At 34.8% G+C, this 13,520-nt stretch overlaps 1 protein-coding gene across 1 annotated transcript; it reads left to right on the top strand.

Annotated features, from left to right (window-relative positions):
* Nucleotides 1–4,756: 4,756 nt before the first annotated feature.
* Nucleotides 4,757–7,910, top strand: LOC139861454 (zinc finger protein JACKDAW). Its single transcript, XM_071849845.1, has 3 exons — nt 4,757–5,338; nt 5,950–6,349; nt 6,817–7,910. The coding sequence occupies exons 1-3, from the start codon at nt 5,149–5,151 to the stop codon at nt 7,661–7,663; spliced, it is 1,437 nt and encodes a 478-aa protein (XP_071705946.1). The 5' UTR covers nt 4,757–5,148; the 3' UTR covers nt 7,664–7,910.
* The last annotated feature ends 5,610 nt before the right edge of the window (nt 7,911–13,520 follow it).

Below are 13,520 nucleotides of genomic sequence, written 5' to 3'. Positions count from 1 at the left end.
TCCTTTGCCGATTTAACGGTATTATAAACATTAAATAAAACATCGGAGATACCGTTCAAGATGTGTCCACAACACATTAACTCATCATTGTCCTATTTGCTCCTACGTCGTGCGTTTTCCAAGGTCTCTTTTTCCATCTCAGTGGGCCTTGGGTTTAATAGAACATAAACCACCTTTAATGTGGTCAATAAAATTTGCATCTTCTTTTGCCATCTTCTAAAATCAACACCCTCAAACTTCTCCAACTTTGCAAACCTTTAAGTCATCTCTTTAACCGATTCACCGGCCATGATTCTAAATACTCTATTAATTTATTAGAAATGTGGATTACTGGGTTGAGAATCTGGAACCAGATTGATGCTAGAATCGTGTGAACACTTTCTTAACAGAGTATTTTGACCCACTTGATCATGGGTTAGACAGAATCACTATTAGGATAAAACTAGTATGAACAATCTTCTTGACCAAAAGAGAACCGTTCCTTGTAATTGATGAAAGTATAATATGAAAGTTTAAGAGTTGAAAGTGTATTAGAAATGACAAATTTCTGGAAGCCTTCTTCAATGAAAGAAGTCTTGTATTTATAATGGGTTAAAAGGTGCAATGAAGTGTTGCAATATTTCAATATTAGTTATGATCAATAGTCACAACTCTAGGCTATGCACTTGTTTGAAAGGGTGTATTAGGACCCTAATAAAGCCTTAAAAAGTCCCAAAACATCCAGGAATAATAACCAACTCTTTGTGAAACGTTGCAAAATGTTTGGGCAAGAGTTGCCACTTTTCTGCAGTACTAACACACAAGATCGACGCTCCTCGGAGGAGGAGCGAAGCTTCTTAGAACTACCAAATCACCTTTTACTTTGTGATTTATATGGATCATTTTAGTTATGAGGAGCGACGCTTTTAGCAACAATATCGACGCTTTTGGCACTTAGGAGCGGCGCTCCTAAGAAGAGGATTAAGGCTCCTTAAGCCTCAATAGCCACCTAAGTTTGTTTCTTCAACAAACTACAACCCAACTCAAGCTAGCTCTTTAACTGTTTAACGTATGTTCACTTCACACCCTCCAAATTCATTATAGAGTATTAGAGACTGCTTCACTTTTAACCTAGTAAATTCAATACACTAAAACGATTCATTGGAACACACTAAATCACTAACAAAAACTTTGCAAATTTCTTGATCATAAGAATAATATGAGGATGACATTTTGAATCTACTACGTGTTGACAAATAAGTGTTTTTCTTTTTAGGGTAAGCTTGTGAACCTAATTAGTAATGAACTAGTTTATAGACGAATCTTATTTTTTAATTAAGCTTGTGCATATGAGATTTTTTACAATTGTTAAGCTAATTAGCTATAGTCGAAAGTTTATACAGATTTAAATTAATCTAAAATGATCAACAAGTAATTAATTGTTGGGATTGAATATGTTAAACGAAAGAAAATGAAAAACGACTACTAAAGCTGCTGATCTCGCGAAACGCGAGATGGGTGACCAAAAGAGAAAGTGTTGGCAGGAGCGAACGTTTTTGGAAGCTATAAATCTCACATTCGGAAGGTGACTCTCGAGTTTGGAAGGCCTCGCGAAACGCGAGGTGTATCTCGCGAAACACGTGATAGTTCGTGTGCGGCACATTTTTGGTATTAGGAAAGAATTCCCTTTTGCTCTATATATTGTTACCCTATTCTTATTATATTTGTAACCACCTACGAAAATCAATAGAAAAAATCACTGTGTTTGGTTGTGGACTAAACCAATCGTCAGATTGAACGATTGGACATAACCACGTTAAACTCATTTGTTCTTTATGTTTCTCGCACTTACTTTATCATTGTTTTTGCGTGTTTCTTGTTAATTATATGTTTGTTGGTTAGTGGGTGATAACTAGGGTTATCAGTTTCTTGTTAGGGCTCACCAAATTTCCTAACAAGTGTATACATAGCTTAGGCTTGGTTTGTGCGGGAACAATGGCAGATAATAACACGATTGAGATATACAAGTTTGATAGGTCATATTTTGGCTTCTGGAAGATGCAGATCAAAGAAGTACTTTATCAGAAGGGTTTATATCAACCGATCACTAGTATTAATCCAAAATAGATGAAGCAGGAGGAATGGGATTTATTGGATAGAAAAAGGCACTTGTTGTAGTCCAACTTTATATGACTAAGAATTTCGCCTACAACATCGTGGGTGAAACCACAACCAAAGGTGTGTTGTCTTATCTAACCAACATGTACGAGAAACCCATGGATTTAAATAAAGTCTTCTTGATCAGGAAGCAAGTTAACGCAAAGATGAAAGAAGGGTCTTCTGCAGCAGATCATGTGAATAAGTTCAACTTGATTTTGACTCGTCTAAAACTAGTTGATGTTAAGTTTGAAGATGAGATGGAAGCCTTATTTCTTTTTTCATCGTTACATGAGAGTTGGTCTGGCGCAGTTACAATAGTTAGTGGTTCATACGGAACTATTGATTTGACCTTTGAAGGGATTCGAGATTTGATTCTTAGTGAGGTAATTAGGATGAAAGATTCGACTGAAAGTTCGGGTCTCTTTTGAGTGCAACAGGCAGAGTTAGGGATAGAAGTAGAACCAGGACAAGATCTAAGAGAGATCCATCACATGCACGAAACGTTATTTGTTGGAATTGTCAACAAGTCGGTCAATTTAGATCGCAGTGCCTGATTTTGAAGGCGGGTGAGAATACATCTACGGTGGTTGAAGATGCTTTGATATGTTATGATGAGTTTCTTGACAAGTCTTGGGTTTTAGATTCGGGTGCCTCGTATCATGCGTCTCCTTACATGAACAAGATGCTTATTTCAGGGGGGTATTCCGGTAGAGTTCGAATTGCAGACGGAAAATTACTTGATATAGTAGGTATTGGTGATCTTGCCATAAAATACTTAGATTATGTTTGGATCTTGTAGACAGAAACACCTTGTAGATAGAAAGTTCGTGAGGCCGAGTCTGTTTAGTATTTTAGTTTGTGTTGATATATATATATATATATATATATATATATATATATATATATATATATATATATATATATATATATATATATATATATATACATACATACATACATACATATAATGTAAACTTATTGTACCTGTAACCCTAAATACGATAATAATAATAATTTCTCTCTGGTTGGTCATAGATTAAACCAATAACAATATTTGACATAACCACCATAAATTCCTTCTATTTGTTTATGTTTCTTGCATTAATTTTATGTTTTCACTTAGTTATTCGTTTGTTGTTGGTGATTGATAACTTGGGGTTATCAAATCTTGTTGGGCCTCAATTAATTCCTAACACATATAATATATATATATATATATATATATATATATATATATATATATATATATATATATATATATATATATATATTACCACCATCCATTCAAGTAACCAGTCCTAGGCCACTACCAACCACGATGCTCTTCCTCTCCAAGACAGAGCGCCACATCAACTTTCTCTCTCAATTTTCTACTCATTTATTCACCATCACATCACACACCACTATCAACCATGATATATTTCCACACCCCACTAAATTAATTAAATAACCCAATTTACATGTCTTAAAGCTTTATGTACAAGTATATATTACTTTTGCTCCGTCCTAGAATATGTCATGTGAAGAAATAACTCATCACGAGGTTGTGACGGCAAAGCAAGGACACACTGAGGGCATGGCAATTCCATTGGCGCCCTTGAGGGCAAGGCTAAGGGCGAAGGCTATTGAGAGCGGTCTTATAACTCGAAATCGACATTAGACGATTCTAAAACGAAAAGAAACCAAAACTTTGGTTAACTCAAGATTTATTACTCCTCATTGGAACCACTTGGGCATAGCCTAGTGGCCACCGAGTTTCTGTGAAGCTGGAGACCCATGTTCGAATCTTGGTAACACTCAAGATCGAATTCAAAATGGACTCTTGACCGGATGGGGCGACAATGTGCGCACGTCACCCTGTTACGGGTCGCGTTGCTCGGGATTCGTCACTCATGAATTTTTACTCGCTAGTGGGGACCTAATGTGGTTGTCGATAGAGTAGTTTCATCTTTGAACCCCAAAAAAAGTAATTTTTTTTTTAAAAAAATACTCCTTATTGGATTGTACATTTGTACGTACATATACTCCGTATTATGTTAGAATTAACACGAGTATTTTCTAGCTAATTAAATTATACATGTAATCGATGTAAATTTGTTTACCTTTTTACAGTAAATTGTTTTATTATGGTCTTTTCTAAAAAATGATAAAGAATTAAATTTCACTTCCCAAGCTATATCTAGACTTTCTCTAATTGCATGTATATACGTGAAAGAAAATATTAAATCTTTTGAAAAGCTCATATATGGTTGATAACAGGAATTTGAGGTCCATAAAACTCCAAATGACACACAACTCTACACATTCTGGTTACAAGCAGCTAACAGCCAACACACACACACACACTCACACACGATATATACATACAATTTCTATATCTATATAGAGATAGATAGATATATAGAGGCAAGAGGGGCCCAAATAGCTACATCTATGGCTGACCGACTTTGAAAATAAGGGCTAAAGATAAAAAGATAGAAGACGAATTGAAAATAAGTAAGCATAATAATTAATTTATATGTAAATATAATTTGCAATTTGCATCCATAATAATAGAGAGAGACTAGAAATATTCTGCTTATAATAGAGTTTTTAACGTTTTGGGTTTTTCTAGTTTTTGGTGTTTTCTTAGTAGTGATAAAAACACCAAAAAACACACACAAGAATTCTGGTTGTGTTTTTTTGTATGTTTTAGTTAAATTCAGCTACTTCAGTTCTTTCAGCTATCTTGTGTTTTAAGGAATTGTTTCTTACATCTTTTTTTTGGCACAATCCTAGTTATAAACTCATATATATATACTTATCTTGGAAGTTAGTTTTGTTGTTTCATTACATTTACATATATAAAACCAAATCCTTTCCTGTGTTGTGTTTACTTTGTTTTTGTTTTCTAGTTTATTTGGTTTCAAAATCTTGTTACTTGTTTGTTCTTCAAGTGTTAGCTAAACTACAACAAAAGCTTTCAATCTTAATCTTAGCTAAAAAACAACTAAACTTTTGTAGATATATATGATGTCTGGTGATATGTTCACTGTTCCCCTTCAAGATCATCATCATCATCATCATCATCATCATCATCTTCTGCAACAGCAACAACATCAACCATCTAATGAACAAATTAATCCTACTCCTAATCTTAACCCTAACCCTAAACCCATATCTAATCTCAAGAAAAAGAGAAATCTACCAGGCACCCCAGGTATGAATTCAACTTAATTATTTTACTCCTAAATCCTCTTCAATGTGTTTTTCTAGCCCTCTTACACTCTTCATTATTTTCGACATGCACACCAACAAATATATGGCATTTAGAAGATTAAATGATTGTTTAGTTGGGAATATATCTTGATCTTGAATGAATTGAATAAAATATCTTATTTGGAATTAATTTATTCTTTGGGTTTCATTTAATTAATTAATAAAAGATAAATTGTTTACATAAAACCTAGTAGTGTGTTGTAATTTAGATGTCTTAAGCTCAAATCTAGTACTATATATTAAAAATGGGGTCTCAACATCAATATGTTGATCAAACAAAAACCAACCTCTTTTAAAAAGATAAATAAATCTTTCTCAAAAATTGAATTGATTAATAATAATTCAAACATTATTGGCTCAAATCTAGTAAATAAATTTCAAAATTTTCTACTTTGAGTGATAGTCCAAACTTAATATGGCTTCTTATTTTAAGTATTACCTTTTAATTATATTACTGAAATTAAACAAGCGAGTAGATTGTGTCAATAAGTTTTGTGTTCATGAAACTAATTTAATCAAATTAAATTTGCTAATTTTGAATTAAATTTACAGATCCAGATGCTGAAGTAATGGCACTTTCACCAACGTCGCTAATGGCAACAAACAGATTTGTATGTGAAATCTGCAACAAAGGGTTTCAAAGAGACCAAAACCTACAACTTCATCGTAGAGGTCACAATTTACCATGGAAGTTAAAGCAAAGAAACACAAAAGAACCTATAAAAAAGAAAGTTTATATTTGCCCGGAAAAGAGTTGCGTCCACCATGATCCATCACGAGCACTTGGTGATCTCACCGGAATCAAGAAACATTTTAGCCGGAAACATGGTGAGAAAAAATGGAAGTGTGAAAAGTGTTCAAAGAAGTATGCAGTACAATCTGACTGGAAAGCTCATTCCAAGACTTGCGGTACTAGAGAGTACAAATGTGACTGTGGCACACTTTTCTCCAGGTGCTCTTTTATTTATTATTGCAAAGAATATTTGTATTTTGTTACAAAATATTGAATTAAATGTTTGAAATTTAATGCATTTTCACATTAAATGTGACTTGTTTTTAATTGGTGTTGGTACAAATAGATCGATGAATCTAATCAATATGTAATGATCGGCAGTTCAAATAGATCGATGAATCTAATCAATATATAATGATCACTTAGATGGTCTGATTCTATTCGGAGGCGGAATATAGCGTATCCGAAAGGGGGTATGTCCCACCAGAATTTAGAAAAAAAAATTACACTTAAAAAAAAATTTACTTGTTTTTTCTAATTTTTACTCCTCTGTCACTAGTTTCACCCCGTAGTAGACCCCTTAGTAGTCAGGTTCACGTTTCGACACTGATTCTATTAAAATTATGTGTTTTTCAAAAAAAAAAAAAAATCATGTATTAATGACTTGTGTTCCACTTTTTGTGCAGGAAGGATAGTTTCATAACTCATCGTGCCTTTTGTGACGCGTTGGCTGAAGAAAGTGTAAGATTTAACTCAGTGACATCGAATAATAGTGGCTTAAAAAATGAAGGTATGAATAAATCCTTGATGAACCCTAATTTCCACAATGGATTCACTCAATTCGGGTCAGGTTTACGGCCTGATTTTGGTGATCAAAACAAGCCAAGATTGTCACTTTGGTTAGACCAAGCAAATTCCCAGTTCAATAATCTTTCTCCAATGGACCAAATGACTATGAATTCGAATCTTTACATGTCGTCGAGTTCTTCAGGTTTAGGTGATATGGTCAATAATGTCTATGGTTCATTAACACCGGACAGTATAAAAGAAGAAACCTTAGCTTCTTTATATTCAATGAACCAAACCAATCAAACCGAACCTAGTGGTCCAATGTCTGCAACCGCGCTTCTTCAAAAAGCGGCTCAAATGGGTTCAACCAGAAGCAACCCATCAATATTTGGGACAAGTTTTGGACTCATGAACTCATCCTCTACTACTACATCAAACACTGCAGTCAGTTTGGTGAACAACAACATAAATTCTCTACCTCAACTACAAGTTTCAACATCAATGAACAATAATTCTTCGAATTCTAGCCCTCAAGGGAGTAATCTTGACCAACAACAAATGTTCATGTCAATAAACGAAACAATGGCGCCGTTGAAGATGATGAATCAGAACGAATTAACTAGAGATTTCTTGGGGATGGGAGGAGAAGGTGGTCGGCCGCCATTGTTGCCACAAGATCTAATGAAGTTTGCATCTTATGGTTCAACAATGGGATCAATGAGGCAATTCGCTGGTAATAATTAGTTATATACTTAATAAATTTAATTATGTTGTTTAATTAATTTGTATTTCTCAATCCTCATGTGTGTTGTAGCATAGTAATTGTGTATTGATAGAATTGATTTTGTCAATGGTTAAGTTGCACTTTATAAGATAAAAACATGTTACTTTGCTTGGTTTGTTGACATGGGGATGTCAAATAGATAGTGAAAAGTCACTGTTTACTTTCTTGTACGTGCAAGTCAATATGTAGTGGAGTATTATTTATTTGACTTAATCAAGAGCCTTTATATAAAAGAGACTATGTACAGTATGATATAATATTTATAAATAAAATAGAAATTTGGAAATGATCAATTGCATCGATGTTGATTACAATTATTGAAAGTGTGAGCATAAAAGATACTCCGTATAAAAGAATTATGATTCACTAGAAATAATTAATCTGTTACCCTGATAATATTGAATATATAAAATGACAAAATTATTCTCACATGTCCTAACACGTAAATCTACCTTATGGAAAATATTAAGAACTTCAAGTTAACGATTGAACTATCAATGAAAGATATGCAAATTAACGGACTATCCAGGGAAAAAGAAATTAGACTATCCGCGGAATGAGAGACAAAGCAGGAGGACTATCTGTGTAATTATGTCTTGAATAATGACAATCATTTACATCAAATGGTGGGTTGAATTGGTGTCATTTTTAATTGAACGGAAAACGAAGAATTCAAATTTAAAATATATATTTATCGTTGTTATAACTTGCCATGTTAAAAAAAAATGCATGTCATATACACAATTCATATGAAGCAACAACATCAAGCATGATCGCGATCTGGTTACCCCTAGTGTATTGACATTTTCACTTATTCAGATAATTCTTTGACTCCCAATTGTAACAACCTGGTCTGAAAAACCAGTTAGTGCGTGCCGCGCAGGTAGGGTGCGTGTTGCGCAGTTTTGGGTTGTTTTGTAAATAGTGTAGAGTCGTGGCCTTCTATGCAATTTTTCATGGGACGCGTTTTAAGACCAGAGAGCAGATCAGGAAGTCCATTTTTTACTTCCAAAACATAGTTTAGAGCTCTCAAGTTCTAGTGTGAGAAAGGTTCTTGAAAGAGAAAGCTCATTTAGTGAAGAAGGTGTCGATATTCGCTCAAATTGGACCCCAATCCTTATGTTGCTGCCATCTAACTCGTATTTGCACATAAGGTAAAACCCTAATTTAAACTTTTGGTGTTTGATTTCGGATTTGAGGTAGGATTTGAGTTAGTGATGGGTTATAAACCCCATTTCTGGAAAAATTTGAGGTTATTGGTGTCTAATGTGGTATGTAAACCCCTTTGAAAGTGGGTTTGGGTTGGATGACGAATTTAGAACATTTGATATTGGATTTTGAGTGTATTATTATTGTTGAACAAGAGTTGGGTGATTTTGGGTGTTAGATTGTCAAGAAAATTGGTCATGCACATTAAGTGTTTGATGAAATGCTCCAACTAAAAATTGTTGATAATGATGATGATATTTGTTGTTGAAATCGGTCCTTTAAGTGTGTATAAACTGATTTTGATCAAATAAAAGTGTTATGGTTCATTTTGAGTTGAAATTGTGTCATTTTGGTAAATTTTGTATTTTAATCAGATTTGGTGTGTCGTTCGCAAACGGTCATTTCTTGGCTCCATTTGAGGTGTGTGAACATATTTCGAAAAGGTCTTTGTGTATACTTTTCAACGGATAAGTTTGTCTTTTCTGAATCGGTGTTTAAACGGGTCATAACTAAGGAACACAAGGGTTGTCCTGTTTGGGTTAAATAGGTAAAGAGTGAATAAAGTGTTGTTGTTTGGGATTTTGGGCATGATGCAAGTGTCGATAACTTTAAGGTGTTGTTGGGCTTGAAATACTACATGTAGTGGTGATTGTTTGAGTCCTTTTTGGGTCAAGTACAATTTGATTGAATGGTATTTGTTTTGTGTGTGTGTGTATGTGTGTGTGTGTGTGTGTGCGCGCGCGCGTTAGAATTACCACCCGTAGAGGGTAATTTGGTGGTGTCCATTTAGGTGTCTAAATGGGCGGGTTTTTAGTGAGTATGGTGGAAACTCTTGGCTAATGGTGTTGGTGTCGGACTCTCTTATAGAGAATGGGTGTTTATATGTTTGAATGCATATATGTTATATAGGTGAATACTTTCTCCGATGTGATGACGGTGGCTGTACATACATGGCTTGTGCGTGCATACTAAGGCGCGTGGAATAATTATATGTATGTATATATAATTTGTTTGCTTGCGGGTGATGTAGCGAGTGATATCCGGGCGTGAAGATTCACTCTTCGTCGGCCACGGGATTAGTGTGGAGAGTGATATCCGGGTGTGGGGATCCACTCTTCGTCGGTCACTTGATGCAATGTGGTAAGTGTTATCCGCGAGGATTCAATTTTCGTCGTCCACATTTGCTTTATGATATGTAGTAAGTGTTATCCGTGCGGATTCACTTTTCGTCGACCACAGTTGTGTTGTGACATGTGGAAAGTGCATTCCGTAAGGTTTCAATTTTCGTAGTCCACATGTGATGGATAGTGTTATAACGTACGATGTATAATATTATTGCGTATGGTAAACCATATTATGTGTTTGTTGTTTTAGCATATTTTATTGTGACTATATGCTATTGCGGTGCTAGCTTTGCATGCGTTGTTTGTGTAAGTGATTGCAAGCAAGTGGATTATTTATGTATATGTATAATTATTGTATTCATTAAGATTTACGTTTACCTCTCGCGTTGATTACCTTATAATAGGTGTTCGTTGGACGATTTGGAGATTTTTTAGCAGTTTGACTAGAATACTAGGAGTTTGCTCGTGGCGGGTAGTATTGGATTTTAGATATGGGTTGGGGGATTGGGAAAATTCCCGGGATCATGCTCATGATATTGGTTAGGTTGTTGAGTCCTAAACCGTTAATTTTTGTAATTGGGTCGAAAATGGCACTTTGAATTTATAACGGGTCAAAATGTCCCAAATGGTTGAATGGGTACATTGATGTTTGAACTTGTTGTATTCATGATTTATTGATGTATGATTGGTTTTAAAGTGTCAAGCAATGTGTTAGAACGATTTTGGTAAAACTTGTGTTAGTGCTACATTTGTTTCAGGGTCTGACCTGGAAAACAGCTATACGGTGCGCCGCGCAAAGATTTTGTGCGTCGCGCAATGGGCGTGAGTTAGTGGTCAAGTCTGTTTAAACTCATGTTTTGAATTTTAGATATACGGCGCGACGTGCGGTGATATTGCGCGCCGCGCAGACCTCTTGTAAAACATGTGTCGCTTTTTAAAGAAAACGGGTTTGAGTCGTTTTACCAATGCATATGACCAATACTCCCGTACCTCCCTGTAAATCATATTACTCATCGTGCGCTTTATACAAGCTAGCAGTAACTCTTGCTCTCGGATTTCTATATTTTTCATTATCATATAGGCCAATAACGCACTAACAAAAAAATTTTTAGACAATTGACTGATGATAAATCATTCAGTATTATGTAATAAACGAAAATATCCGTGGTCCTATCATACATCAATTGACAGATGTAGACTTATGTAATATAGTCAAAGATTGTCAACCAAATGCATTCGAACGTTGTTGAAAAAATTAAAATGTTTGGAAATAGATTAAATAGTGTATTCAAAAATACCTTGTGCAATTTAGAGGAACAACTAACAATGCATACGAGAAAGTCTTTTAAACAAAATTCGATGGATCCTTGGCGTCTTCGAAAAGTAGTCGTCTCATTGTGCGGCACTTTCCCTTGAAATGTAGCTTCGGGTTCATCAATTTCATTGCTTCGAAGATTTATCCACTTCAAGATTTTGTTCGCGCTTTTTTTCTTCGGTGTATAGCTTCACGCTTCAAAATTAGATTAATAAAGAAATTATAGTGGTTGTACTGGCTCCAACATTCCACCATCATTTCCACCCGTCCGCTCACGCCATGTCAAAACCAAGATCTAAATTTTGCTCCTTGCATAATTGAGCGACGCCTCAAAATTCGTCATGAAATGATGTGGCATAAAGGGCATAGTTTTTCGTTATTTTTTGTGCTAAATAGGATTAAACGGACATAGTTCTTGATGCAAGGTATGGTCTAACTTATAACACTATCAAAATGAACAGTTCTATACAACTTAGTTTTTGTAGTTTTTATTTTCATTTAGGTGATTGATGAGAAGTACCACATAATAGTTATCCTACAACTTTAGCACACTATTTGTGGAAGATAAATTTTTGGGTTGATTTTCCGACGCAATTTTTATAAGTACTTTTGAGGAGGTCAGTCCTACTAATTTAGGTCAAATAGTACTACTGGTAATGCTAAAAAGGAGTAACATTTAACTTTATTGAAATCAGATAAATCAATTTGGCGTTGGTAGTTGTTAATTAAGTACTCACCTTTCAAGGACTTCTTTCGTTTTACCTTCTTACCCTTTTAAAAAGGTTCACCTTTTCGATACTTGGCTCCAAGGGAGCATCTAGACCCATGTCCTTTTAGTCATTTTTTAATTTAAAATGAGTGTCAACTTGTCAACGGTTTTGTATGAAAAAGGGAAGTGATTCCTGTAAAAACACGCTTTCGTTATCAAACTTTCTTGGTACAATGCTAATTCTAATTTATGATCTTGTTTTGTCAGTGGCGATTGAGGCACTAAATATGTAGGAGTATATCCATGATGTTTGTTGCACTACATTTGTATATATAAAGAAAAAATTACACTAAATATAAACCACCTTCGTACACTATTAAGTTCATGATTTATGATGTTTTTACATTGGCGAAATAGATTTTTTTTTTTTTTTTTTCACTAGATATGAAACCATGATATTGTTATGATTAGTGAGTTAATAATATACCTTTAGTGATTTATTTGAATACTTCTATTAAGATGAAGAATAAGAGAATAAGGAGTGAAAGTAATATTTCAGTGTATTCATCTTACATACGTACAATACATATTTATAGTCCTTAAAGTTACTGTATACAGCCACAATTCATGAAATGCATTTAATGCATTCACCATATGCATACAATTTTGTCGGCCATACTATTTGACTTATAACATGTAGTGACCCAATATTTATATATTTTGTCTTTGCGCTGTTTTAGAATCGCATGTTTCTCTTAAAGTTGGATATTACATATATGTAGTTCTTGTTTTACCCCAATTCACTCGGCTATCGTATTGTATCTCAGGCCGTAAAACCCCAATTTCAGGTTTCCATCACCAAATTCACTCGGATCTGGTACAAATACGATTGTTAACATCTTCATCCTCAAATTATTCCCCAATTTCAACCTAACCCGCCTTTTAGTCTCAAAATTTTCAGTCACCATCATCGGAGGCTGATTAAAGGTGGATTTAGGAACATGGGTAAAAATTCGGGAGGGAAGAAGAAGAAGGAGGTGAATACGGTTCCAAGAGTCTTGAGAAACAGGAAAATTGGTTTTGAGGGCTCTAATTCGACTGAAACAATGAGTAAGAGCAACGATGATGTGTCTGCTACGGATGAAGCATCAAAGAATATTGATTATGATCGGGTTAGTATTCATACAGTGGATGAAAACGAAGGATCCACTGAGGAGGAATTGGAAGAGAATGTGTTTACTAGCAACAAGACGCCTATTGAGTCTAATCAGAAGGGTGCATCGCCTGTAACTGCAAAGGTGTCTTCTCCAGTGATGACTAGGGAAGATACAATGCATACTGATCAAACGCCTACTAATGAAGATAATCCTAAACCGACGTTCAAAGAGATGCTTGGTGGGTCTGTACCCACTCGTAAGGTTAACTTTCGTTATATGGAGCAACCTACTGGTGTTGAGGAT

The sequence above is a fragment of the Rutidosis leptorrhynchoides genome, chromosome 8 (assembly GCF_046630445.1).
Source record: "Rutidosis leptorrhynchoides isolate AG116_Rl617_1_P2 chromosome 8, CSIRO_AGI_Rlap_v1, whole genome shotgun sequence".
Lineage (NCBI taxonomy): Eukaryota > Viridiplantae > Streptophyta > Magnoliopsida > Asterales > Asteraceae > Rutidosis > Rutidosis leptorrhynchoides.
Note: the sequence above shows the minus strand (reverse complement) of the source record. Positions and strands in the feature narration are given on the sequence as shown.

Coding starts and splice junctions, on each gene's coding strand:
- LOC139861454 (XM_071849845.1), top strand. CDS start 5,149: ATGATGTCTGGTGATATGTTCACTGTTCCCCTTCAAGATCATCATCAT. Junction 5,339..5,949: donor AAATCTACCAGGCACCCCAG/GTATGAATTCAA, acceptor TTAAATTTACAG/ATCCAGATGCTGAAGTAATG. Junction 6,350..6,816: donor TGTGGCACACTTTTCTCCAG/GTGCTCTTTTAT, acceptor CTTTTTGTGCAG/GAAGGATAGTTTCATAACTC.